Source organism: Magallana gigas, chromosome 8 (assembly GCF_963853765.1).
Source record: "Magallana gigas chromosome 8, xbMagGiga1.1, whole genome shotgun sequence".
Taxonomy (NCBI): domain Eukaryota; kingdom Metazoa; phylum Mollusca; class Bivalvia; order Ostreida; family Ostreidae; genus Magallana; species Magallana gigas.
In genome coordinates this window covers 10,663,932-10,691,081 of record NC_088860.1, presented here as the reverse complement: position 1 = coordinate 10,691,081, position 27,150 = coordinate 10,663,932, and the positions used below count along the sequence as shown (strand labels likewise).

General features: G+C 32.5%; 3 protein-coding genes and 1 long non-coding RNA gene across 7 annotated transcripts in view; 1 reads left to right on the top strand and 3 right to left on the bottom strand.

Moving 5' to 3' along the window:
• LOC105342317 (ras-related protein Rab-24) overlaps positions 1-17,762 on the bottom strand; it is a 46,541-nt gene extending 28,779 nt beyond the window's left edge. The window contains exon 1 of the mRNA XM_066069274.1: positions 17,500-17,762. Coding sequence (XP_065925346.1) covers positions 17,500-17,622 — 123 coding nt within the window. The 5' untranslated portion in view covers positions 17,623-17,762. The remainder of the gene's footprint in view (positions 1-17,499) is intronic.
• On the bottom strand, positions 918-22,316 carry LOC105348003 (ras-related protein Rab-24). Of its 4 annotated transcripts, none has more exons than XM_066069269.1 (8): positions 22,138-22,316; positions 4,770-4,838; positions 4,335-4,481; positions 3,095-3,194; positions 2,749-2,799; positions 2,561-2,638; positions 2,151-2,235; positions 918-1,839 (listed from the first exon to the last, which is right to left on the bottom strand). In XM_066069269.1, the coding sequence occupies exons 1-8, from the start codon at positions 22,264-22,266 to the stop codon at positions 1,836-1,838; spliced, it is 663 nt and encodes a 220-aa protein (XP_065925341.1). In that variant the 5' UTR covers positions 22,267-22,316; the 3' UTR covers positions 918-1,835. The 4 variants fall into 4 exon arrangements, with proteins under 4 accessions (XP_065925341.1, XP_065925343.1, XP_065925342.1 ...); XM_066069271.1 differs by lacking the exon at positions 22,138-22,316 and adding an exon at positions 12,391-12,699; XM_066069270.1 differs by lacking the exon at positions 22,138-22,316 and adding an exon at positions 10,827-11,028.
• On the top strand, positions 10,199-25,027 carry LOC117686724 (uncharacterized). Its single transcript, XR_004599819.2, has 2 exons — positions 10,199-10,329; positions 23,476-25,027. It is a non-coding gene; the product is annotated as an uncharacterized lncRNA (long non-coding RNA).
• Positions 23,272-24,799, bottom strand: LOC105342306 (glycine, alanine and asparagine-rich protein). The gene is made up of 4 exons (XM_011449215.4): positions 24,657-24,799; positions 23,856-24,300; positions 23,508-23,605; positions 23,272-23,350 (listed from the first exon to the last, which is right to left on the bottom strand). Exons 2-3 carry the CDS (start codon positions 24,298-24,300, stop codon positions 23,553-23,555), a joined length of 498 nt encoding a protein of 165 aa, XP_011447517.3. The 5' UTR covers positions 24,657-24,799; the 3' UTR covers positions 23,272-23,350; positions 23,508-23,552.
• Positions 25,028-27,150: the final 2,123 nt, after the last annotated feature.

The window sequence follows — 27,150 nt, the reverse complement described above, 5'->3', positions numbered from 1 at the left end:
TAGTGGTACTCTGAGCAAGCTCTAATTGATAACACCGCTAAAAATATATATTTACTCAGGTAATTTTCTACTGGAAAGTAACTGATTCATCATTTTTTCTTCCAGTGACCTTGAACTTGCACAAATGAACAAAACTTAAGATCATTCTTTTACAGTGACCTTTTACTTGCACAAATAATCTTGGGTCGCAATTCAAAATCATGACCACACCCTCAGAGTATAAGCAATCTTTGTGTCAAGCGGGAACCTTTAATATTTTTTCATAAGAAAGGTAAAGACTGGACATGAATTACAGTACCGATCAGACCCAACCTAACACCAGAGTAAACCCCAACTAAACCCCGGGTTTACTTTTGGGGTTTACTTTTTTAAAATTTGGGTCAAGTTGGGGTTTACTTTGAAATTGCTTTTGAGGTCAACTGTATGCACTTAAGTGTGAAGCAGACTAGTATTTTATTTTACCATCCTACTGCCTGTAATTCCTACCCTTTGTATATTCCGAATACACAGTTAGCGTCTGCTTTCAGGGGTATACTTCTGACTGGGTTTACTCTCTGTGTCCACTCTGGGTTTACTTTGGGTTTACTCTGGGTTTACTCTGGGTCCACTCTAGTAAACCCGAAGTAAACCCAGAAAGTAAACCCAGGGTTTAGTTGGGGTTTACTTTCTGTTAGGTTAGGTCTGATCGGTACTGTATGCACTTTTCGTCCAGTGACGTTGAACTTGCCCAAATGACCTTGGTTGAAAATCATGACACACCTTTAGGTCATAAACAATCTGTGTGAAGAAATGGATTCTAATGTTACTCCGTAAGAAAGACAGGGACCGAACACAAACACAGACAAACAGACGGTCAAGGCAATTCTTATATATCTTCATCAGTCAACTTTGTTTGAAGGGGTATAAAACCACATATAAATGATATAAAATAGTTAACTTAACAAAATGAATATTAAATAGCCTTAGATCGATATTATTTCACAAAACAACATATTATGGCAATAATGCAACACACATAATACATACATATTTTTGACGCCAATTAAATGATATTTGATCATAACAGTCAAAATACAAATTTGTCAACAAATTAACAATCTATAACAATTTACAAACATAACGAGATGAAAGATAACATAAATAAGGTTGCCTCGAAGCATTAATTAATCATATCATTATATGCATTTGATTTACATGATGTTTAATTTTTAAAAAAATGAAATTCAAACCATCAATAAAACATATTACACTTTAAAGACTATAAATAATTCTAAATCATAAAGGAATATCAAGAATAACTTAAAGATATGGATTTGTTCAAAAAATAGCATAAATGCAAAAATCTAAGCAGTGAGCTTTAAATTGTTGCTTTTTACGTTCAACTTTCTTTAAAATAAAAAGAATTTTTCCTTCTTAACACCAAATGTAGTTGTTTAAAAGTTCATTAATAAAGAACAAAAATAATGTACATTTGTTAATTTCTTTTTAATCTTACTTCAAAAATGCTGATATATTATAAACCTTTGAAATTAGAAGTTGTTAACATAATTGTCGATTTCATGGTGTGCGTGACACCATGTCTATAGCGTTCATTTCACAACTCATTTCGGTGGATGATTACGTCAAGCAATAAGCCTGATATCAACAACAGCGGAAATATATTTTTCTACAAGCAGTGATATTTGACAAAAAGAATGTTCAGCAATACCCTGGCGTGCTTTAAAGAGACACCACACAATCTGACAAGGCTTTCATCTACCCAAACATCCGCTTAATGATCACTCATGTGCACGTTCATAATTACCCAACACACTTTCAGAGCTTTTTGTAAACTTTCACCTGCAATTAGATTTGGGTTTAATGAAAAAATAATCACAATATAAACACGATTAATGACATCTACATATAAAACAGGAAAATAGCAATAAAGGTAAAACCCCAGAGGATGTATTCCAACGATATCGGTAATTTTGAAAAAGAAATGTAGACGAGTTTTTGATTGAAATTCTTACTGTATGTTTTTGACTGTTGTATTATTCTTGGCGCACAGTGAATATATATAACATGAATTAAAAAAAAACCCCGATGTATATAAACTTGTAAGTCTTTTAAGTAAGCGTTTAAAATATTTTTTGAACGTGTATTCTTACCGTTTAAAACAAGAACCCAGCGCGCAGGATGAAGTTGTTCCTTTCTCTTCAGATTTACCTATATGAAAGGCTTGTTGGGTATCGTCTGTGGAAAGAAAACCCCCAAAATAAAAGACTAGCCTTAGTAATATGATTACAAAACAAAGGATTTATCATTGGGAAATAACAAAATAAAGTCGCCCCGTTATAAAATGTAGCTCTGTTTAAAAGTGTCTGGCTGGGTAGTCTAAATTACAGGGAAAAGACTTGCATGCGGTGGCTCTTTCATTACCAACATAATAATTTGTCATTGCTAAACACGAATTTAGCACACAATGCAAAATCCAGGTTTTGTTACACCAGATAGTACAACTTTAAATTAAAATTCAGTATAAGTATACACCATAATCAGAACAATAAAATAGCAATACCTTCTTGTTTCGGTTGATTTTCCGGATAACTATGCATATTTCTAACATAATCTTCTCCTATTCGTTGAAATACTGCTTCTACAAAAATAAAATTGAATTGAATTTTTCCCACGTTGATAGAATTTGTATCAAAATCTCATTCAAAGAGCAAAAAGAAGAATTAATTTATCACCATCGTTTTGCCTTACCTACATTTTCACCAGTTAAACTTGACGTTTCAAAGTGTTCCGTTCGCAAGTCTAAAAATATTCGTCCAACAGTCAGTTTAAAATATACAAAGTACAATGCTTAAAAGAGCTATAAAACAATACTCATTAACACACAACCACACATACAGTGTATCATAGAGTGTGAAACTTGAACTTTAATTTACCTGTTTTCGATCATTAATATTCAATACATTGATGCATGTGTGAGTGTACGTATATATCCAACTATCTCGAAAAGCATATCACTTTATTATCATTGTAATTCATTTTTCAGGTAACTCCATCGCTATAATATTTAGAACTGTTTTAATATTGAAATACGTACCCTGTGCTATTATCCCAGCTTCATTCTGTGGTACGGCTCTTGTTCTCGTGTCATTGTCGATCAAATCTTTCTTAGTACCGCATAAATAAATGCGACAATGCTGAAATTATTTTTTTCAAATAAAAAGAATTTCACAGAGAAAATTATTCTTTAGTTTACATATACATATATACTGTTAAAAAACCGCCTTTATAAGGTAAATCTGCAAGTAAATAATAAATATTAAAGACTAAAACAAAGCATAAAATTTATTGAAATACACATGAATTTATGATTTATGCATGGTAAAAATAAAAAAAAATTGTTTAAATGAGAGCTATTAATATATTGTGTATAAACAAAAATATAACAGAGGGTTGAAAAACATATTTCTGTCATTTAATAAGTATATCATAAATTTTCAGTAAAATCCCCAACATGCTCGGAAAAATTGTAGTTCTTATTATTTAAACGGTAATCATTATTTTGAAAATTCATAATATATTATCTTCTATTGAATCAACATATCTTAGAACCTCGTATGAATTTCAAGAGTATACTGGTAAGTTTAAAAAAAGAACATTATTTCCCTTTTTAAGGGGAATGTCCTTTTGTTTTATCAAACATGGAAGCTCTTCATTATTGATTAGTAATGCTATGTAACAGATTTGGTTAAATTGGCTAGATAGTTTCATAGTGAACAGAAAAAATCACTTGAGCCCTAAGCGAAAAATAATAAACTGTAAACCAACTTTTATTCGCGTGCGAAAAATTTCGCGAGGTTAGCGAGAGCCTTGTCGTCGCAAATATTTCTTGCCGCGAACCAATCCTTTGTCTATATTTTTTATATTTCTCTCCACGAACCAATCCTTTGTCTATAGTTTTCATAACAATACAGGTCTGGAGAAGGTTTGGTCTCGAACATTAGTCGTCGCGAACCAGTTTATAGGCAGTTAATCGCGAAATAAAGTCGCCCCGAATAAAAATTGGTTTACAGTACTCTTGAAAGATAAAAAAAAATCCCCTCATTGGGAAGTGGTGCTTAATCTTATGAAAACTACCAAGCATTTGAATCATCATGTGAAAAATATTCAATGCCTGGATATTTATGGCATATTAAACGAGCAAAACTGAGAAAGAGGTTATGAAACTGATCAAACCAAATTTTAGTTCAAAGTTTAGATTTTTTGCCATTCGCAGTAAACTAGCATTTTTTTTTTAACCTTAAGAAATACTTTCCTGTTTACTTTTTAAGACTTACCTGTTCGTTTTCTTGAAGTTCTCCAACCCAGTACCTAATTTTATCAAAACTTGTTCTTTCAGTTAGGTCGTAACACAGTATGGCTGCACGAGCGCCTCTGTAATACATTTTAGTCATAGATTGGTACCGTTCGCTACCGGCAGTGTCCTATCAGTAAATAGAGAAGAAAAACATATTAAAAATTAATTAAATAAATGAATAAGCAAATCAAACGATAATATCAATAAATAACGTCTGTGTTTGTGATGTTTAACAACCGGCAGTGGAATGATTAGGCAATTCCTTTTGAGTATATAGAAAAATTAAACTTCACGTCAAACTGTAAATTATTTAAAAAAAAAGAAATTAAAAAATAATTTTAAAACTAGCACTAGTATTCATCAATTAAAAAGAATTAAAAGACTATTTAAATATTTATAAATATAACAGACCTACCCATATATTTAGAGTTACTTTTTTCCCAAGAGCTTCTATCTTCTTTGAAACAAAAGCAGCACCAATCGTCTACAAGCATAAAACATATCTTAAATCAAAAATGTTCACTAAATAAAATTCCCGATTAAACCAAAACTCGTTGTAATTCATTTATAAGTTTCGCTGACAATTTCCACTCATACTTGTAAGAAGATTTAATACTGAAATAAATTTGTTAGTGATATTTAAAATGCTGTATACAAACACAAAGAAATTAAACTGTAAGATCAACAGTATACAGAAAACAAAACTTTTTTTCCACAAAAAATTCAGATTTTTGTTTACAAAAACTAACGATAAAATCAATATTCATTAATATTTAACGATATCAGAACAAAGCTTTAAAGTAAAAAAACTCAATAACAACAAAATATGGCTTTAAAAATTTAGGACTTAAAATATATGCTTCTATTTTAGTTTTTATATATTTTTTGAATCTACAGTATTGTTTATTATCATGTCAACAATAAACCATGCCTATATTCCTACTTAAATCGAGACGTATTGATTGAGACAAAAATAGTTGAATTATTTTTCGATTTTTTTTTCACAGAATACATAAAAGCGACATACTAATTTTAGACTTTTTTAATTACTGTTTCATGTGAATAACAAAGCTAATGCTCTGTATTAAAAAAGCTTAGTCTTCAGGTCGTAACAATAAAATATTTGCCCTTTGAAAATAATGAACACCATTATCGATAAATACAAAAAAACTCAATTTTAAATTTTAACTGATTTACAGCAGTTCTATTGGTATCTCTTTTTCCAATTTTATAAAAATGTTATTTTAAGAGTATAACTGGAAATTGATCAATGAATAAAAATAAAAAATAAAAACCCAAGTAATTCAAATGCTGAAGCATATGATTTAAGGTAATCATGGAATTAAATGTTGCATTTAAATCATCTTATACATGTATCTCTCTGATTACTTTGACAACGATAGATCTTAGTCACATCCTATGGAAACTTAATTTTGATATCCATAATCCAGGAATCATTGATCTTCTTAACGATCTGATTATAAGATTTATTTAAAATGTTCTATTTTTTAAATCAACATTGAAATATCTTGAGCACACTAAAGAATTCTAAAAAATTAATACTGCTTTCATGCAAAATATAAACCAATAATCTATGATATATATTGATAAGCTTTTATTGAAGGTTTTGGCTGTAACGAGAAACTTTTATTTTTAGCACCATAGTTTAACACGATTAGAACAAACTTATCAAACTCATTAACCTGAGTCTATAGTATCTAAAGATTTAATTAATTCTTGTTCATCATAACAATAAGAACAATTATCGGGAGCAATCTAACGATGAATTAGATTGGATTCAATACGTGGTGTCATTTTAATGTATGAAAGAAAGGCGTATTGATTAACTGCTAGCTATATATTTCACACAGACACAGTCCAGCTGCATTATTCTAGGATCGGCCTCAAAGCAGGTAAGATGTCACAATTCCGAATATTCGTGTTCCTGTGTTTAATTGTAATCAGCTTTATCTCGGATATTTCGTGTGAAGATTATAACGATGTAGTAAACTTAACAAGTAAAATATTGCAAGGATATTCCAATTCTATAATTCCTCGGAGAAATCAGAGCGAAGTGATCAAGCTAGACATGGAATTTAGCCTGAAGGCTCTGAATAAATTTGACGTCGTGGACGGTAAATTGACCATGGTAACTGCAATCGCTTTGAAGTGGAAAGACGACATGTTAATTTGGGATCCATCCACAAACAAAAACATCGAGGGACTGAATGTTCCACTTTCTCACATTTGGACACCAAACCTATACCTTCTGAACTGCGCTGAAGAGTTTCTGATCTACAAAGGGGACCCAAATACAAAAGAAGTTGAGATTGAGAGCAATGGGCAGACGCGATTGTTTTTCATGGAAGTCCTTACCACGACATGTGCAACAGATATAACTTACTATCCAAATGATGTTCACCGTTGTAAAATACATCTGTCCACCTTGACGTCTGCTGCAAAACTTAAAATGGGGCTTGCTAAAGTGGACATTATAGACTTCGAAACTAACGGTAAATGGAAAATATTGGGTATACAGTCGGAGGTAGAGCTGCTAGAGGTGAAAAATATAGAACGTGTGGTGATATCCATAACCTTGGAAAGACGAATGCTGTTCGACATAATAAGCATCGTGTTTCCAGTTGTATTTCTGGGGCTAGTGAACGTCATTGTATTCAAACTTCCTGTCGACAGTGGGGAACGAATGTCCTTTGCAATGACTGTTCTTCTGAGCTTCGCTGTGTATATGACGCTTATTGCTGACAAAATGCCACAGACAAGCAACAGAACCTCTGTATTCTGCATGTATCTGATCAGCATGCTTACCTACAGTACTTTGATCACTTTTGCTACAACATATAGCATTAACTGTCATCATACTCAAACGAGCCCAATGTTGAACGTTGACGGATTGCTGCATAAAGTATGGGAAACGATTCGAAAAACCAAACGAAGTACATCAAAGAAAGACCGCGTTGAAGATCTCAGTCCACCCCCTTACATGGATTCTAAAGCAAAGGACAAATCATCAACAACAGCAGAGACAACGCCTGATGAATCCACAACCAAAACCCAACATGTTGACAATTTTTTCTTTATTTTCTTTGTCTTCTATTTTGCCGCTGCAACATCCATTGTATTCATTTTGATTCTTTGCCGATAGAAAAGAGCACATGACGACGATTTACAGTGTATATTCAAAATCAATATCAACAAAAAGCAAATGTACCGTTGTAAGTCAATTTTATTTGCAGAGAGTAAAGAGAAATATTGGAATGTATGTTTGGCTACAAAAGGATTTTTCCCAGCTGTTTAAAAACCTTTAGAAAAACAGATGGAAAAAATACTAAAAACTAGTCTTGGTGATCTTAACAAATACATATATATAAGCATGATTTAATATTATTTTTTCTTTGTTAATTACTCATCTTTCTGATATGCGGTAATAAAAGCCTACTTTTTGTATCATGTTTACGTTTAATCAATTTGTTTGATATAATTTAAAACCATCTGTATTTCTCCATAAAAGTCTTCGATACTTGATAAGGTAGGTTTTGTGTATAAATTACGGAAACTATCAGTGTCAAATAAACATTATACAATATACTTAAACACGTTTTTTTTTGTTTAAACATAAAGTATGTTAAATAGTTTCTTTGTGTTAGTTCCCTCGTTTTATCTTAAAAGACGTCATCCAGTCCGACAAAAATAAAAAAAAGAAACACATACAAACACATTAGCAAAGTAGAATGGAACTTACACAGTCAATCAACTGAATTACTGAAAGCTTTTCGTCCCCTATAAGTAAACACTCAGTCGCCTGAACATCGATTGAATGGTTTAATTTCATCCTAAAAATATCCAGCGACTAGTAAAATATTGACAATAAGATCAAAAGCTGGTATTTTTCGTTATCTTCATGTTAATTTCATCAAGTACAATACGATACATTGAAATATTTGCAACATTAAAAATAACTGATCAAATATGTGTTTTGGTGATTTTATAGCATTTAATTCAAGAAAGAGAACTTTAATCTATTGTTTTAGATTATTTTATATACAATATTATACAATTAAAAAAGAGACAAACTTGAGTTTTCTCTGGAATTTCAAAACTCCTACCCACAAGGGGACGTAAAAAAACATTTGTGAAACACTTATGCCCTCCTCCCTTAGAACATCTGCAAAGAAAATGAACGGAAATTGCAAATAATTAGAATTTTTCAGTCCATGGCACACAACTCTGTCAAAAATAGTTTGATCGTATGAAACATTAAACTTAACCTAGATATAAATACATTGAATGCAACCTCTTCTAAGCAAATGAACGGAAACTGCAAATTATTGGATTTTTTCTGAGTCCAAGGTGCATAACTCTGTCGAAAATAACTTGATCAAACACCTAAAACACATCAAACTAGACCTAGATAACATTACGATAAATCTATGTACCAAAGTTAATTACAATATGTCCAACTTCAGCGAAAAATAATTAACAGACGCTGCAAGAGGTTGGAATTTTGTCTAAGGTGTATAACTCTGTCGAAAATGGCTCTATCGTACCCAAAATCGAACTTAACCTAAATGTTATGATGATAAATTTGTGTACTTAATATCATTTCAATAGAAAAATGAACGGAAACTCTTGGTGGTCCGACCAACCGACAGACAGACAGACAGAGAGACAGACCGACAGCAGCAAAGCAATGTGCCCTCCCTTCTTTGAAGGAGGCTAAACATAAGTTTAACGTGGTTTAAGTAGATTATAACAGTGATCTAGCTGGTAAAGCCAAGGGAACAAGGTAAAAACATGCCAACGATAACATATGGCTATTGTAAGAACAAATAATAATCTACTTTAAAAAAGGACGATAACCAAAATCATATCGATAAAGACGTACGTGCGCAGTATGCTCTATAAAAGCATGATGGATAAATCGTGTAACCAAGCATGTCTTCCCTGCATCTGTTTCACCGAGGATGATCAACTTTAACGCGAAACCAGTCTCCAAGCCATTTGCAAAAGTCATCATAAACAATCAGGTTGAAGATAGAAAATAGACCATGAACCCCTGTATTATTTCCATATCATATTGTAAAGGTATACTATCATTTAACAACCAATAATATAATCTTATCAGCAAGTATATCTATTATACAATGTTATTGTTTTCAACCCAACTGGAACGCCCCCTTCCTAACATAATCTTATTTACAACTTTATTATTTGAATTAAAGAATGGAAAATACAGACATATTTACGACATAAATCTTGTAACCAAGTATCTCAATACCCAAACTTTTTTTTCAAATGGCCCTTGTTACTATATTTGCAAAATACATATAACGGAGACCTATTAATACCTAAGCCAGCTTTTCATGAGAACCTCGTATTGCGAATATATTTTTACTTTCAGCGAACCTGTCATTTTCTGCATTAAAGTTAATTTTCACTAAGATTGCTTTGTAATTTTAGTCACCACGAAAAATATTGTCGCGAATTACCTTACTATTATATATTTGAATGTCACGATTCCTCTTGATATTGAGATATGTCAGCAATATCACAGACAGGACAGCCTTATTATTACATCTCACAAAAACCTGACCGCATCAACTGGGGGTAGTATCTCTGTATTCGAGTTAAACAATTGTATACCTAATTTTAAATTCACTACGTTTAAAGTTATCGACCAGCAAAAACATATTTTAAGACACTCCATTCTCTAAAATACAATTGAGTATGTCTTTTGAGGTCATATTTTTCTTGCTTTAATCAAATAATGATATAAAAGTTTATAAAAATTTGTACTCAATAAAAAATGAATGTGTCGAACTAAATTGTATTTATAGCAGGCGGGAAAACAGGAAGCTCAACAACAGTAGACTTGTAGGAAGAGAGAGTATTTGTGACTGTAGTCGCGTTTTAAAACGACAATCCTTTACATATTTGTCTGGTTTCACTTAAAACGGGTAAGTATTTTTCTTTACTTTAAAATTGTGTATAATATTGTGTATTAATATTCTATCGATTGTCGTCAGATTTTCATACATTTCTATAAATGTTGGATGAAAAGTAGTATTTATCTTAATTTCTAAATTCTGTATCCTAGACTAGCATTAATATTCTATCGATGTTGTCAAATTTCCCAATATTTCAAGAAATGTTGGATAAATTTGCAGTTAATTTGACTGCAAAGCAATCATGACAATTGAAGATCGATAAATAAAAGCAATAATACTTAATTAAAAGCATTCTTAATCACATCAACTAATACATCGCTAAAATCCGATAAAAATTTCATTTTTATGTTGAATGTGCGACAGATATAAAGTTGTATTCTCAAGTTATTCCATTAAATTGGTACTTTCTACACTGCAAATACCTTTCAAGGTTCACAATGGGCCTTAGCCCAGTAGAACAAATGACTGATTTACAATAAAACAATTTTAAAACAGAAAACACTTACGGCCTCTGTTTTGTAAAATCTGTTATGAATGAACCTAGCGAGGAGACTAGTCTTCCCGGCAAAACAGTAGCCTAGCATCAGAGTCTTTATATGAATCTCAGTCGTGGTTTTGTCAAATATCCCCATTAATGTATATTGCTGACCTACAATACTGAGTGGACGTGCTTCAATTAACAGTGAACTGCACAACTAAACGTATCTTAACATTGAAAACTCGTTCCCTGTTGTTGATTGTAACAAAACAATTTTCTGAAATACGGTACAGTTACAAACACTTATTGTTTCAAACTTAAGATATACACATATCGTAATGACTCAAGCTCCGTTTATAAAGCATGGGGAACATTTTTAGGGAAAGACTGAGAAAACGACAGGATACATAACGTATCCATGAAAAAACCTCATTTGATGACTAAAGCTTTATAAACTTTCTTAATGACGAAATGTTCATTGTATGCCTTTAAATTTTATATTTAATAAAATCATGTACCAAATAAGCTAGATAAAATCTGGAAGGATTTTAGAAAAAGTAGAAAAGTGGTTATACATGCATATATTAATATAAGCCAATGACATGGTTACAGACATTAAGCAAATATTTTTAAGCTACAATGTATAAACGAATGAAAAAAAACCCCGGATACTGTTGATAATAAATCGTATTATTTCCTGTAATTATCCCTTCCTCTCTTTCCTTGTGTTCAAGTTGAATTATTTGGTTCGGGCGAGCTAAAATGGATAAGGTTGGTCTTTAAAGTTTTACCTTTTCATTTCAATATGACCAACCCATATCAAGTTGAGTTTCTACCGTATCAAATTCTTAAAAGCAGGAAAATTTGTAACTGATATGCCCTGTACTGTACTAGTACACAAAAAAAACGGCAAAACAGATGGTTGTTGTCTCAAGTAAAAATTCTTATATACGTTGGTATTTCACAAGACCCGCAAAATTTTCCCCTTATCTTCAAATTATATATGCATGTAACTGACTCAGTTCGTGGTTCTACAGTCTTGCAAATGTTGCATATACAAATGCGATTACAAGCCTGGAAGTCCCTTTTTAAAAAGATTCAGCAACACAATTTCAAGCAATAACCGAAAATTGAAAATTGTCGGTTATTGCTTGAAATTGTGTTGAAAACAAACTTAACCTAAATTATTAAAACAAATTAACTAATTAAATCTTTGCCAATGGATGGCACATTTAGCTGACCTGTTGGGTAAAAGAGGCTCAAAGGATACTATTTCTCGATCCCAGCAGAATTATCACGATAAACTATAAAGTTGTCACCGATATTTCCTTTTTAAAGAAAATGAACCCCAAAACTGATGTTAACAAAACACCAAAATACCAATCATGTAATACTCAGAAAGATATTATTTTGTTTTCCATCTTGATCAACTTTTACTGCTAATTTTATAGATCAGTCAAGAAGAATCGACAAAACTATTTCATGCTTCATTTAACGATTCCTTTGTGACCAATCAAGTTTTAAAATGGCCTTATACCTGATAGTGTACAATTTTGATTCCTGTAAGTAAAAAAGTTAAAGACAAGACTTACAGGGTCCGCATTGTGAAATCTGTTCTGAATGAACCTAGCAATGAGACTTGTTTTCCCAGCAGCTATGTATCCAAGCATCAACATCTTTACTTGAACCTCACTGGGAGTTTTACTAGATATCCCCATCAACGTAAACTGGATCGTTATGCAGCTAATGCAATTGTACTTCTACTATTCACACGTACAAAAATCACCCTTGTATGCAGTTATGCAGTACAAAGTGAAAATCGTCCTCATTTTGTTGATCGTATTTACTTATTTTCTGTAATAATATACAAACACAAATACTGTACAAATAAAAGTTATGTATCGTAACGCCTCACTAAAGCTCGTCTTTAAATGGGGAAAATATTTGTGGGGAAAGACCAGGAAAACCCCTGAAGGACCACTCTATTTTAAAGGGTGTCTGTTAAACAAGCCTTTTAAAATGTTTACCGAACAACTTTTATACATGTGCTACAAACACATAGCTTAAGGTACTATTCTTAAATATAGAACACACATGTTATAAATTTAGTAATTTGTAATCAAGTATTGATAAAAACGATTTTTTAATAACTAAAACTGTTGATTTTAATTATAGTTAACCTTTATTTTGCATAATCGAAATCTCATGGTCACTACAATTGACAATGATAATACAATGACTATGCACATCATTTCAAAACAAAAGACAAACTTTCACGTTTCATTCCATGCAGGAAAGGAATTAATTTAAATGTTAGTCATAAAAATTTAGAAAAGCATTTCCTTCCGAAACCCAACTAATATTTTTATTTCAATTAATTTATTGAATGCAGTTTTGTAGCTTATTGTTTTCTCTCTTTCTGTCCGTAGACATCGTGTAAAATCATAAATTAGATCACCAGCAAACGATCTCCCTTTCATTAACAGTCATGTTTAGCATTGTTTTTTTCCTACCAATCAAAACAAAGAGGAAGTGCACAGTCCGAAGGCTTTAAAACATTTGCATATCTCTATATATTGTGGTTGGTGGTACATAAAATTTCTAAGTTCACAAAATTTTTAAAATGGATTTGCATCATGAACTTATTTCAAGGTTTAATAATTTTTTTAAAAGGTTTTTTTCAATAAAATTTAATTGCCTAATTACTACAACACATTACTAGAAATCATTGTATTTTACAGATGTCCTATATACTAAAGTTCTATAAACAAAGAATAGCTAACACCTGCCAATCTGATTTTTGAAAATTCGGAATAAGTTATATTGGAGGAAAATCTCTTAACAAGAATATTTATCTTCAGAGCTTTAAGAATTTCTATCCAAAAATAGCGAGTCTTCATTTGATTTTCCCCTTTCTTGGGCGTTGTGAATACCATGAACAAGCGCCTCGCATTCGGCTGAACTTTCCCTCGAAATTGCATCCGCTTTCGTGCTGTCTGCTTCTGTTTAATAAGCTCTGACTGGCACACAAAGTCAACATTTCCCTAATCCAAATAGTTTGAGAATAAGTCCCCCCTTTTTTGTAGATGTAATCCACCACTCTTCTGTTGTTCGGCCGGATCATTTCATGAAATCCACTAATCATGAGGCATATGTGCTTCATTGCATTCCATTCTGCTAAAATTGTAGCAGATTTATGTGATACGTCACTTGCACAAGAACCCAAATTCATAGAATGACATGGGATTCTATGCAAGCACTCCAATCTGGAACCCCCTTACTAAAGAACCATGGAGACAACTGTTCCCTATAGAAACATTTTTAAAACTGACTTTTCTGCAACCACCACTGTATGTCTTTTTTTGTATTCATTTAAGCTGACTCCCACAATGCTATTTAGTATCACTTTTTTGTGATCAGAAGCCCCAAATAGTAAAGGAACCGCTGATCATACTTTACATAGCTGTTGCCACTCACTCAAATTTTTTTGTTTAATTTCTGTCATATTTAAAATTGAACACTATTTGCCTCGGATTGCAGCATGTTGAACGGTAAAAACCAATTCTTTTTTCCCTCTAGCGTCATCTCTACTGCGTCTTTCTCCATCAACAATCTACTTCTAAAAACATCTGACTGGTATGTTTTGCAATACGAATAAGTCTCTATAACACCTGTTTGAGGAGTTTAACTTTGAAATAAAAAAAAAGCTTCTTCGAACACCACATTTTACGCAACTGATACTTTCTACTAATTGTGATTATTACGGTTGCCCCTCTTTTTTGGTTCCTGCAGATTCCATGGGTGAAAGTCACTCTGTTAGAATCATTGGTCGTCACATTGTTTTGAGCAAAATGAGTATTTGCTTTTCCAAGCATTTCCTGTTTAGATAAACGAGCACGGGTTCTTTCCTGATCTATATGTGAACATTGTAGATGATTATCTTTTGTTTCAAAAACCACTTGACACTATATTTAACGGTCGATCCCTCGTCTTAAATATTTGCAATGTTATCTGGAAATAGCTCTGACCTTTACTGCTCATTTTCAAATTCGTAGCTGTTTGCTTCATAGCATGTTAAATTCCAATGTCATTGAGAATTCATAAAGAATTGTTTTTCTTTTGTCAAGTTAATAATGACAAAAGCACATCGTGACTGATCGTACATGACCTGCAAATGACATAAAGGGCTCCCACAAAGGTTTCTCCGATCTTTTTAGGGTCATTTAGTTAAGATTGGTAAGCAACCACAAAGCATCAGTGTTGCATATGCATCGTAGACCGGTCGTTCTAATGTCCCCATATAAGCGATGTCAATATACTAGTATATCCTTTTGTGTCAACAATATCACAAGAGATGACCTTTTAAGTTTACAGAACTTGTGCCCAATCCGATTTGTATATATTCATCTTAACAATAAAACAGGTTCAAGCCAAACCATTAATATCCTTATACACTACATGAAGTACATCAATTCTGGTACGGGCATTTTGGTTGCTTCTTGTCGCATTTTGTTCAAATAGGACAAAAAGGAATCACTGCATTTCTTGAAATACTTCAAATGTTCATGAACTATTAACAAATCTCTAGTCTTAGATCCTCATTATCAGGTTTTCTAAATCATTTTTTAATGTGATATTAAACATCTATCGATATTAATTTGGATAAAAGTACATTATAATTGAAATACTTTTCAAATTTTACAATGTTTGACAAAACATTGCAAAACATTGTAAAATTTGAAAAGTATTTCAAATTTTACAATGTTTGACAAAACAATAAGTTTTTTAAAAAATTTGAAAATGTGTAAAAATTGTAAAAGGCCCCGCGGAATTCGAACTCGTAACCTACAGATTCGTAGTGAAACCTCTAACCAATTGTGCTACGCTGATATGTAATAAATCTGGGAAGAAAAATATTATAAAGTAATACTTGATCCTATTATTTACTTCGATAGGAAGTACGTTACAAAATGGAAGTTTCCCATACCACCTTAAAATTGGTACAACACACCCTTATGACAATTTGAACTGGATAATACGTACATGCATATACAATATTTAATTCACAGAGAAATCGTATTATAATTCCTCAATATTTGGTGAAAAATCTATAAATAACACCATCCTCTGAACATATGTTGTTGCACTTATAAATCTAATAATTTCTAAATTCACTTCTTCATATCATGTTATGTCCATATCTAATTCCTTAAACCATGGAAAAGCATCCCTTAAAACCTCTCTCAAAATACCCTTGAAATACTCAAACTATATTTTGCACTTTTATCGTTTCGTAACTTTTTATGAATAAATGAATAATATTTCTATTTTCATTCAATAAACAATATTTGGGGGGGGGGGGGGGGGGGATATAATTTAACAAGTTTCAACAGAGGCGCTTGTTTCTGTAATAAAAAAGAAACGAATTTTACAGCCGGTGAGCAATGTACGCACGCTGTTTATACATATAGAAGTAAATAAATGGAAGCATGTCGCATATGATATTATAGGTAATTCGTGTTAAAAGAGAATGACAGTCCCATTGCGTTTCGTCCAAGAGCGAATTCGCCGAAGAGGGTACTCCACGAAATTCGTAGCTGCAGGTCTATAGCTCCCGGTCGTCCATCCGAATAATTTTAGACCCGAAGCTACGAAATTCGGAGTACCTTGTGTTATTATTTAATACAGAAACAAGCGACGACAAAGCTGTACAAGGGTTTACATCATTAAGAATTTAAATCGATATTCAAACTAATATTGGTGAAACAGTTTGATGATGTAAATATTTGTTTTAAATAGCATACACCCTTATAAACATTATTATGGACATGCTGTATATGAATTCTACACCTTATCGACCCTTATTCAACCAGTTCAAAGATTCGGTAAGCCCCATTAGGTTAATGACCCGAGGACCATTAGACAAGAACAGAAATAATACGTTTGTAATATTTTTAATGCCAGCATGCAGGCGTCAATATAATATTTGACAATTCTAGCTTTGTATTGTATAATTGTTTATTTGCCAAAGTCCACAATAATTATAAGCGATATACAATAAGCATGCGTGATAATACTGGCAACATTCAATAAATGTGCTCCCTACTATGACCCTATACAAGTATTATACGCTTGTGCATGAAACAGGTTTATTTAGAGTAGATTTATTTCCAGTTTTAGACATATTTATATATGTATATATAATAAACATATTTTCTATACCCGAAACCAATCGATGCGTCGATCGTCGATAGTATAATACATTTTTTTTTTTAAAGTAATAAAGATAGTTAAAGATATCACCAAAAATAAAAAGGTAAGAATCAATGTATGTAGTCTTGTTTGCAAAGTAAAAGCACATCTTCTAAAATTTTCCTAATTTTCGAGACTTGTGCGATCCTCAGCATTTTCAGCACTTTGGATGACATATAAGAAGAGCGGCCAAAATTTGGCGCTTATGCATTTTAACAAAATTTTAGCTTGTCTCACGTGCTATATATCTATTTTAACCCCCTGGGTTGTGAGAGAGCATAAATAAAGTGAAATAGTTTGCAAAATAACAAGGATATATGTAATGCAGTTTTTACAGCGACCAATAGGACCCGACCCCGGGGTTATCGAGAGCCTTCGCTATCAAGTCATCGCCTCTATAGGAATATAACAAAATTGGGATGTTATGAAAATTTATTTGAAAAACTTACACTATCCACATCGCCCGCAAACTGCCCACACACATACCGGGTGACCAAACAGGTTTTGCCTACGGCACATTTTCCCAGGGTGACAATTTTGAACGAACACGCCAACGTTCCCGTTGAAGGCATTGTCAACAACACAAAATTGAAAATTGCAACTATTTGGCAGTCTTAAATCGTTCTAAACCAAAGTTTCCGTTTCAGTGAGAGCTCAATACTTAAATTAAGGAAACTTTTCAAAATATAACGTTACAATTATTTGTATGTCCGTTTCGGATAAAAATTAATGATGTATTCCAAAATTCCTTATTCACGGCGTGAAACAGACACGGAAAGCTTTGCTATTTATATAATTAGAAAAGTGATTTTTGTATTTTTAAAGTAGTATCTCTCAATATAATTTAAAACATCAAATTAAGAGTAATTGCGCAGCAATAGATGCACCTGTACATTTTACAGATAATAAAATAACGTATACATGTACCCACAAATTAAAACGACTCCTTTTGCATGTGTTTGCATCTAGATGATTATATCGAATAAATAAATACGGTTATGGTAGTGTGAAAGAAAGATTTGACCTTTCTCATGCGCCGATCCAGAATATTTCCGGGGGGGGGGGGGGGAGAGTCCGAGGTGTAATTGCCTATTTGCGGGAATTCCACCATGTGAATTCATCAAATTTAATTTTTCTCAGGAAGGGGGGGGGGGGGCTCTTCCACCTCCCCCCGATTCATGTATGTTTTTGATATATGATTTTGTTATACATTAAGAGCACATTTTCCTGGTAAGAAAGATAACTCTCACTGCAATCGATGACTATGCTGTCAAATGTCAAAAGCTATGTCACGCTTAATCTGTATTCCGTATAAAGTATAATAAAAATTCATGCATTTCAACTACAATTCCAATTTTCATTAATTAAGGAAATCTATTATAACTAAAACAAATATCTCCTATTTGGAAGATTGCTTAATCATTACAAAATCATAGGTTGAAGAGGAAAAGCAGGAAGATCCATTAAATGGATACAAAATGTCCTGTCTACTTGCATGTAATTAAATGCACTCAATGTTCGATCAATATCATTAGATCTATCTGACAGGTGTTGTATTCAATGACCTTGAAATTCTCACAAATTTTAAAAAGGTCAGTGCTAAATCCAGCAAGTTTGTCTGGTTCAATACAGTATAACCCCGAAGGAATTCACTACATTCTGTCTTTACACATCGGACAGACCAATTCATGATTAGTTTTTTTTTTTTATTAAAATCCTCAAATTTCAAACAGAGGTCAATTATTTTGAACTCAATTTAGTCAATGTGGCCTTGAGACCCTTAACCATGCCATTGATAGTTCTCAACCCTAAATTACTGATTTCTGAGCCTCAAAATTTCATCAGTTAATTTAATATACTAAAGAGAATCTTGGGGATTACCGGTATTTTTATCTCCCATCCTGAAATTCTTAAATTACACAAGCATTGATATTGTAATAGAACTAATTACTAAAAAATAGGTCTTGGTAATCCATTTAGGGCATGGCTCGAAATAGCTAAGTTCTAGTCCTGTAGAGCATTATAGATTACATCATATAACAAGCAAATCAAGTTACAACACCTGCTGTTTAAAATGACAAAAGGTAGCAATATAATATCTTGTTCATTTCACTTTTAAATCAAGCTTGATACAAACATTTCCTGTTTTTTCTACTTTCAATCTTTATAAACAACCTCCTTTCAAGCTTAACCCTACTTACAGCCCTCTGTCCCTCCTGAAATTTTCCATTTATATACCGTCCCAGCAAGCATGTCTTCCCTGTGGACGGTGCTCCTAAAAAAACCATTTTGACTAAACACTCGTCATCAGACCGCATATTCCAACAATTTATTGTCAAGATGTGCCACTTAAAAAAGGAAAAAGATAAAAGCCTCGGCACTTGGCCACCAACTTCCTTATTAATTTGCATGTGGACAGGTTAAGTGGGTTCCATATGGATGAACAATTTGTTAAAAAAATATTTTGCGCTTCAACTTTTGAAACTTTTCTAGCTGTGTTTGGGTGTATAAAGGTAGAAGCTTGGTTCACGCAGGCAATATAATGTGAAATCCATTCAAAAAGTTTGGTGATACATTGATATTTTTTAAAATAAGTTCCCATGTGCCACATACACTTGTCATTTTACAGGGATAACTACACTGCATTTGCATTGGTTAGGTGATTTACTATTATATTGTTTATTTTAAGATTAACTCTAGTAAAAAAAAAATTTCCTCCCATAGATTATGGTAATCAATAGCTGACAATGAGGACAAGTTTATAGGATTTTGCAAATTGGAAGCCCTCTAATTCCTGACTCAGGTCAGACCAACAAATACAAAGTCTCTCTTTCCTATAGTGACTACTTTGCATGTCGTTACATTTATGTGCCTGACAAATCTTTAAGTGTACTCAATAAATTAAAACCCAAGTACATGTACTGATGTAAGTTCCTCAAACCCTTGACAAACTTCCTAGACATCACATTTACATAAAACCTGTCCTCTACCACCGTGTTTATCAAGCTAGCTGCTCTCTGCATGGCTGTATTTTCAATCCAATTTAATTCTATTGGTTTACTTGATTAAATTCTGGTGAAGTTGCAACCTCTAACAACTTTAGTACAATAGTTTTTAAATAAGTAAACATGCTCTGCAAATATCAATCCTTCACAGTCTTTTGTTTAAGTTGTCCCAACATTTCTTGTTGAACAGAAACAGTAGCTATAGTCTGATCCAAGATATTCTGGACCCAGATTTTTTATAGTTTTTTTTTCTCAGTCTTGGCACTTTAAATATACATGTATGATTGCATATACACATGTTGTACTTAACTGTCCTTAAGTTTTTCAACCACAATATATTCAATTCATAAAGGTGGAGTGGATTCATCAAAACTAAAGGTGGCTTAATTTTCAGGGATTCCATGAGCCTCCCCACCCATTCCTAGAAATTATGTCTTAAGTAAAAAAAAATCTATGAAAAACTGAAATACAATCCATGAATAAATGACCCCCACACAATTTAAAGAATTCTATTCTTTTACAATAACATTCTGAATTTGGTTTTTTAAGTATAATTACATAAAATGATAGGTAAAATTGATTTGGTTTTTTTTTTATATTTATATTTGATTTTATTTGATTTGATATTTTAATTAACACTTTGATTTAGCCAAATAACATATACATGTATCAAAATTATGCAATTGCAAAAATGTTACCAGGTGCTCTTCACCTTCTGCTTAGAACCTTGATAGTTGTAAGAACATTTGTTCAAATGTTTTGTACGTTACATGTAGCTACTACAAAATACCTGCAATATGCAAATTAACTACACTGTACTGTGGAATCAGTTAAATTTTTGGGGGCCAATCTTCATTGATTATCGGTTTTTTGCTTATTTGTGGGTATAAAATTTCGTAGATAAATCGCTTTCAATTTCAGTAAGAATACTAACTCTTCAATATGTTTTCGTTGAGGATGTAAATTTATCGGGAAGGCCATTAGGCCAACCCCCGAATACCACGGAAATTAAGCAACCATGAAATCTAATGATTCCACAGTAATTTGTTCAGTCTGGTCAAAATTATCAACAATATCTAAATATAACTTGTAGTTTTCATTGAAACAACTATAAACTAGATATTGTTGGACCTTCTCAACTGACATCAACCTTTTTGAAAATGATGGACAGGTTCCTATTAGCAAGGAGATGCACCTTTCAGAGATATATCAATAATGTATGGCATCAAGAAAAAAATGATTTTCATGATTTTTTATTGGATATACAATAAATTTAGGGCAAATCCTGTTTCGGCACATCGTCTTTCATTTATAACCTACACTGAATATTAATAAAAAGTTTTTCCTGCATGCAAAAATGGGGTCACAATTGCATTCATTTATAAATAGCGGTTCCTGAAATTTACTGATAAGTGATCATAAGTAGTTATATAGATTATCATACATTTATGGGTAGAATAATACATCTATCACACTAATCTTTCTGAAGTATTCAAAGAACACTTCCTGAGTCCTGTTTAGACAACAACTGCATTATCCTGGAGGAAAGTGTAGCTGCCATAACTTATTCAGTTTAACTTATAACTTATACACAGAAGAGGAAATTGTGGTTTTTATGAAATGGAGTATTTTTTATAACATTTTTTGTGTTGCAATTAATTTTGAAATGCAGTAAATACCCGTATCTTAGTCTTTGTTTAATACATATATTCCTAGCATGATACTTTGTGTAGGAGAGGAAACACAAGCCCAGACCAGGAATCAAACCAAGAACCCCTGTATTTTAGTCTAATGCTTTACCACTGAGCTATCCTCTCCAACACTTACAGTCATTAAATGCACACACTACACTCCTCCCCCGTATACATTGTATGACTCCCAAAGGATAAACAGGCTCCATACCATATCCATAACTATATAGTTATAGTTTAATTAAGAGTTTTCGCATTGAACTTACTGGGCCGATTTCCATGGCCAACATACACAAACTTCTACGACTGCAACATGTAAGCGATGTACCCAGAGACATAAATAACATGTCTCTGATGTACCAAAGATTGTTATAGTGAACAGTCAACTTACGTTTTGATAATTACTTGCAAATCTGTCGTGGACATATCTGGAGACGAGACAGGTTTTACCAACAGAAGCTGCTCCTAAAAGTACAACTTTAATCTGTAGCTGTCCATCTTTACTCCCACTAGATGCCATAACATCAGTTGTCAAAAAAAATCAAGAAACCGAAAGTAAACAAACTCACACTAATTAAAAAATCCAAACGCATGGAGAAAATATTTCCGGATGTAGATATGCGGAGAAGTTACGTGTTTTGCATTTTTGCCATTTCATGTGCTTATTTTAAAAACATTTCATTCATATCTATACATTTCAAGTAATGATTAATAAGATTGTGGAACACAAGACTTTTCCATGAGATAGTTTAATTTCAACTGATAAAAAAACATAATTAATACGGGCCCAAGAATTCTTTTTGACGACAACCCATTAACCCTTTAACGCCCATAGACGCCTTTTGGTTTTTACTGGTGTGTGAAAAATGATTGTACAATGTAAACTTATAATAAAATGATTGGGTTTTTTTTTTTGGTAAACTTATCGTGGGATTTCTCTGTTTTAAGGGCGGAGTATTTTCAAAAAAAACAAAAAAAACCCAAATCTCCCAATTATATCTACATAAAAATTGTGTGAGCTACAGGCGAAAAAAAGATGTAAAACCTATGAATCTACCAATCTTATCAGAATATTATATAAAAATGACCTTTAATTTCAGAGGATTAGCTCTTTTCCGTTAAATGGTTTTTTTTTTTCAATCATTAATAAGAAAAAATTTCAATAGCATTGAATGCAATCAGTTAATATCATGAGAATGTAATCAGTTAATGTCATGAGTTCTCTTTCTTTCTCAATATGAAAAAAAGGTTTTTATTCGTTTCTCAGTGACCAAAAAACTGCACGTTTAGAATGAATGCGTTTGCAATCATTACCTTTGCAAAGTTAATATGCTTTCTCATGCAAAACCACAGTAATTTGATTTTAATTCCAAATATTTACTTATATATATTTTTAAAAAAAATATCAAACAAGTTTTTTTTTGTAAACAACAATTTTATTGACTATTTACAAATTGACGATGAGTATAAGCAACCCATGCGAAGTGCTTGGCGTGTTTTTTTTTAAAGACAGGAAAGGGGGGGTGGGGGTGTCTATGACAGGGTTTAGTGACCAGACAGCGGCGTGTGCTCTTTTCTGCAACCTATGTACAGGTATCAATGTCCTAAAACAAAACAAAAAAGAAAAAAATTAAGGCCAGCAGTCAAGGTCTTAAAAGCGATGTATCATCGAAACGATTGATTATTACTATCCATAACTCTAATTAATGAATTCCAATTTTATTTCCAGTTTCTCTGGGCTACAACGTTGCTCTCACTTACGTAAGATGATGTTCTCAAATTCCTTTGTCTTCATCAGTTAGTTATTTAACCAGAGGTGTTGTTGTTGTTAAACAGCAGAGGGATGAGGAAGAGAAGGACTGTCAAAAAAAGAGAAAAATATAACGACATGGTCACATGGAACTTCAGTATTCATTGGGACATGTGTATGGCTTACAGAGAAAAAACAGAAACTGGTCCGATCAAGCGGTTTTACCTCGCATTATAGCAACTGATCAGATAGAAGATTTCCTTAAGAATAGTAGTTCAAACGAAATATATTGCTTGATTCCTTGTAAAGTAACATTAATCGCTACGTATTGGATATTTTAACAAGTTAGATTGACTTACAAAGAAGACCGGCTCCGTTTCCTCCGAAGATTCCATTATTCTGGGTTGTGCCAGCACCGGTAAATAACAGAGGGTTGATTGGTGTGGGGGCAATTGGTTGTTCTACAGGTACGGGAACTGCGTATGGGATGTACAGAGCAGTGCTGGAGTGCTTTCCTGACTTTCCGTATCCAGATCCGTGGCTTCCGGAACCGTATCCACTGCCGGAACCGTATCCACTGCCGTAACCGCTTGATCCATACCCCCCTCCGTATGATCCATATCCACCTCCGTATGATCCATATCCACCTCCGTATGATCCATATCCGGATGAGTATCCCCCTCCGTACATTCCGTATCCACCGTCGTAGCTAGAGTATCCAGATGATCCATATCCTGAAGCCAGGGTGGTGGCAACACCCATAGCAAGGACCAGAGCAAGCACGGAGAAAACGGATCGCTTCATCTGGAGAGAAGGAAAACAGTTATTAAGTTAGCAACTATCAACTTATGATGGGTTCACCAACCAAACATTATGGTATATCTGAGAATTGACTGTAACTACCAAATTAGGTAAAAAAAAAAAAAAAAGATGAACGAATAAACATAACAAATGAACCGCTTTGAGATGCTATGGCATATCACGCATGGTCATGCACTATTTCAGGTTTGGAACAATTTATGCATGTACAAATGTCCATCTTTGATTTAAAAAAATCGTAAACGTTCGTCATAAATCTTTTTAAGCAGAAAATTAAAAAAAAAATTAAAGTGAAATGTTTTTTTTGGTGTAAAATGTACTGGAGATGAGTAAATACTAACCTTCACAGTCAAAGGCGTTCTGCAAGGATTCTCAGTTCCCCCACTGCTATTTATACTAGACTTACACGTAATTCAAATCCGGAAAAAAGTCATGACCTTTTTGTCACCTTGCAAGTAACAGGAGCCAGTGTTTCCAGATCGTGGGAGCCTCTTGTCGAAATTCACCTCAACATTGTGTAACACGCGCATAAGTTTGTGCAGGGGTGACGCGGGGTGCGTTCAGATTTCCTAAATGACACGGAACCATCCGTTGGCCTCGGGAGACGGTCTTACGCAATGTGTATGTTTATCTTGTGTTTATTGGTCTTTATGTAATTCACCCTACCCCGCTTATCTTTGAAATTTACTTATATAAATTTCCATAAAAAATCTTCCGTTTTTTCTTTGTTGTTTGTTTTTAGAGCTGTTAAATTGTATCTTGGGCATCTAATGTTTTACAGTTAGTATGGTTGTAATAAAAGTTGCGAAATGATAATGCCTGTAAAAAATTATATCTTGAGAGAATTGCGTGTTCTCTTGCTTATATTAATGATTAATTTGTAAAAAAAATAATAATAAACTCCAGATAAGTTTGGCTACGGACTTTTGAGATTTACCGTTTACTTAAAAAAATGTTTTGGGTTATTTTTTTCTTTTAATTTATTGTCTTAGACTTTCATGTAATAGATATACCCCTTTTTCTTGGTCTCTGGTCGTTTATAAAGTTCCGAATGGTTCTCACTGCTCTTACAGCCACAGTATTGAACCAAAACGCATTAAAATATACTTTTTATAAAGTATTCAGAGAGAACACGAATGATAAAAAGTACAAATGAATGCATTGATGTTAGTTTTAATTGAATTTGATTAAAATCTAATTAATGAATCCAATCAATAAATTCAACATAAATTTTGATTTATTTTTAAATTTCATTTTATAATTATTAACAACGATTATTTTTTTGTGAACACTTTTTATGTGCATACAGGTTGTGTTTATTAGTTTATGTGTTTGTACTTCAAATTCACCGATTGAATGAAAATAAAGATGAAGAAACACCAGATTAAAAAAACAACTTTATTTTATGATATACTTCATAACAATGCAAAACAAATAAAACAATAGTACAGTACATGTCATTATCTGAAGAAAGTAAACCATATTAGAAAGAGTGATGAAGAAAGAGAGAAGGGGATATATGGAGAGAGAGAGAGAGAGAGAGAGAGAGAGAGAGAGAGGGGGGGGGGTCAATACAGCACAGTAAATATAATACCAAATATTTCAGGAGAAAAAAACATAAGAATAAAATAACACATGAAACATACAAATAAAATTTGTGTACAAATTTATCACAGCTCTTTGCACAATACAAAACTTTTTGTTCTGCATAAAACTATTTACAGGCATACACAAAAATGACATGTACTAGATAAGAAACTATATTTAAATGTAAAAGTAAGCATAAAGTAGCTGTAAATAAATATCAGGGAGAATGCAAGAATACACAATAAAGATTTTCAAATTTCTGAACACAAAATATCATGAACTTTTAACAATAAAGGTATGATTCTAAAACAATGCTACTGTCAAAAATAAGTTCAGTGATGTTAACATGCATCACTTTATTTTCCATGTCATTTAAAAATATGTAAGTAATTTGAGCTGCTGTTTAAAAAAAATGTGCTTATGTCGACTCTGCTAGAAATTTTCTCTTTAATATTATAAATACGATTATAACCGAACATCCAAATTCTAGGAGAAGAAACATATCTTTTAATGAAGAAATATACGGTAATATGAAGTAGTAGATATCTGGACAACAAAATTGTAGTTTGATCAAATTTACTTTAGATTCTGTAAAAAGGGGTTTCTCTTATAAATTTGAACAGAAATACATTTATATAAAACTTTTCTAAGTACTAGCTGGTATTTCATAAAGAAATATTTGACCTGGTCATCAATAATCCCCAACACAACATTGATTTCAACAATCAATGTCTACAACAATTAAGAATTAAGCCATCATCAATAATAACCAACCTCATAAAGAATAAACAATATAATATAACTCAATACTAAACAAAGATGGGCGAATTACAAAAAAAATAAACAACTAAGTTAAGACAGGTCATGGAAATGCTAAACAACCTGTACTGAAAAGTAAAATAACGCTTCTAGCTTTTCATTTACAAGTTTCAATGTATTATTTGATTATGAGGCGAATCTACAGACATAAAGTGAAGTCACTGTACATGTGAATACAGTAATGAAAATATTTCTCAAACATGGTAATAGATAAACAGTGTTTATATTTCAATGAATGACAAATACATGTATGTCGTATTTTTAAATGAGAAAAAGAAAATTGATCTTACAATGTAGAAATAGATAACCACTGCACATAAAAATGAATCTACGTCTTAACAACGTTTAGATCAAACTGGACGGATACCCATATTGTCATAAAAAAGGATTTAATCATTAAAACAATTTGTTTTTTACCCATGCCTCTTT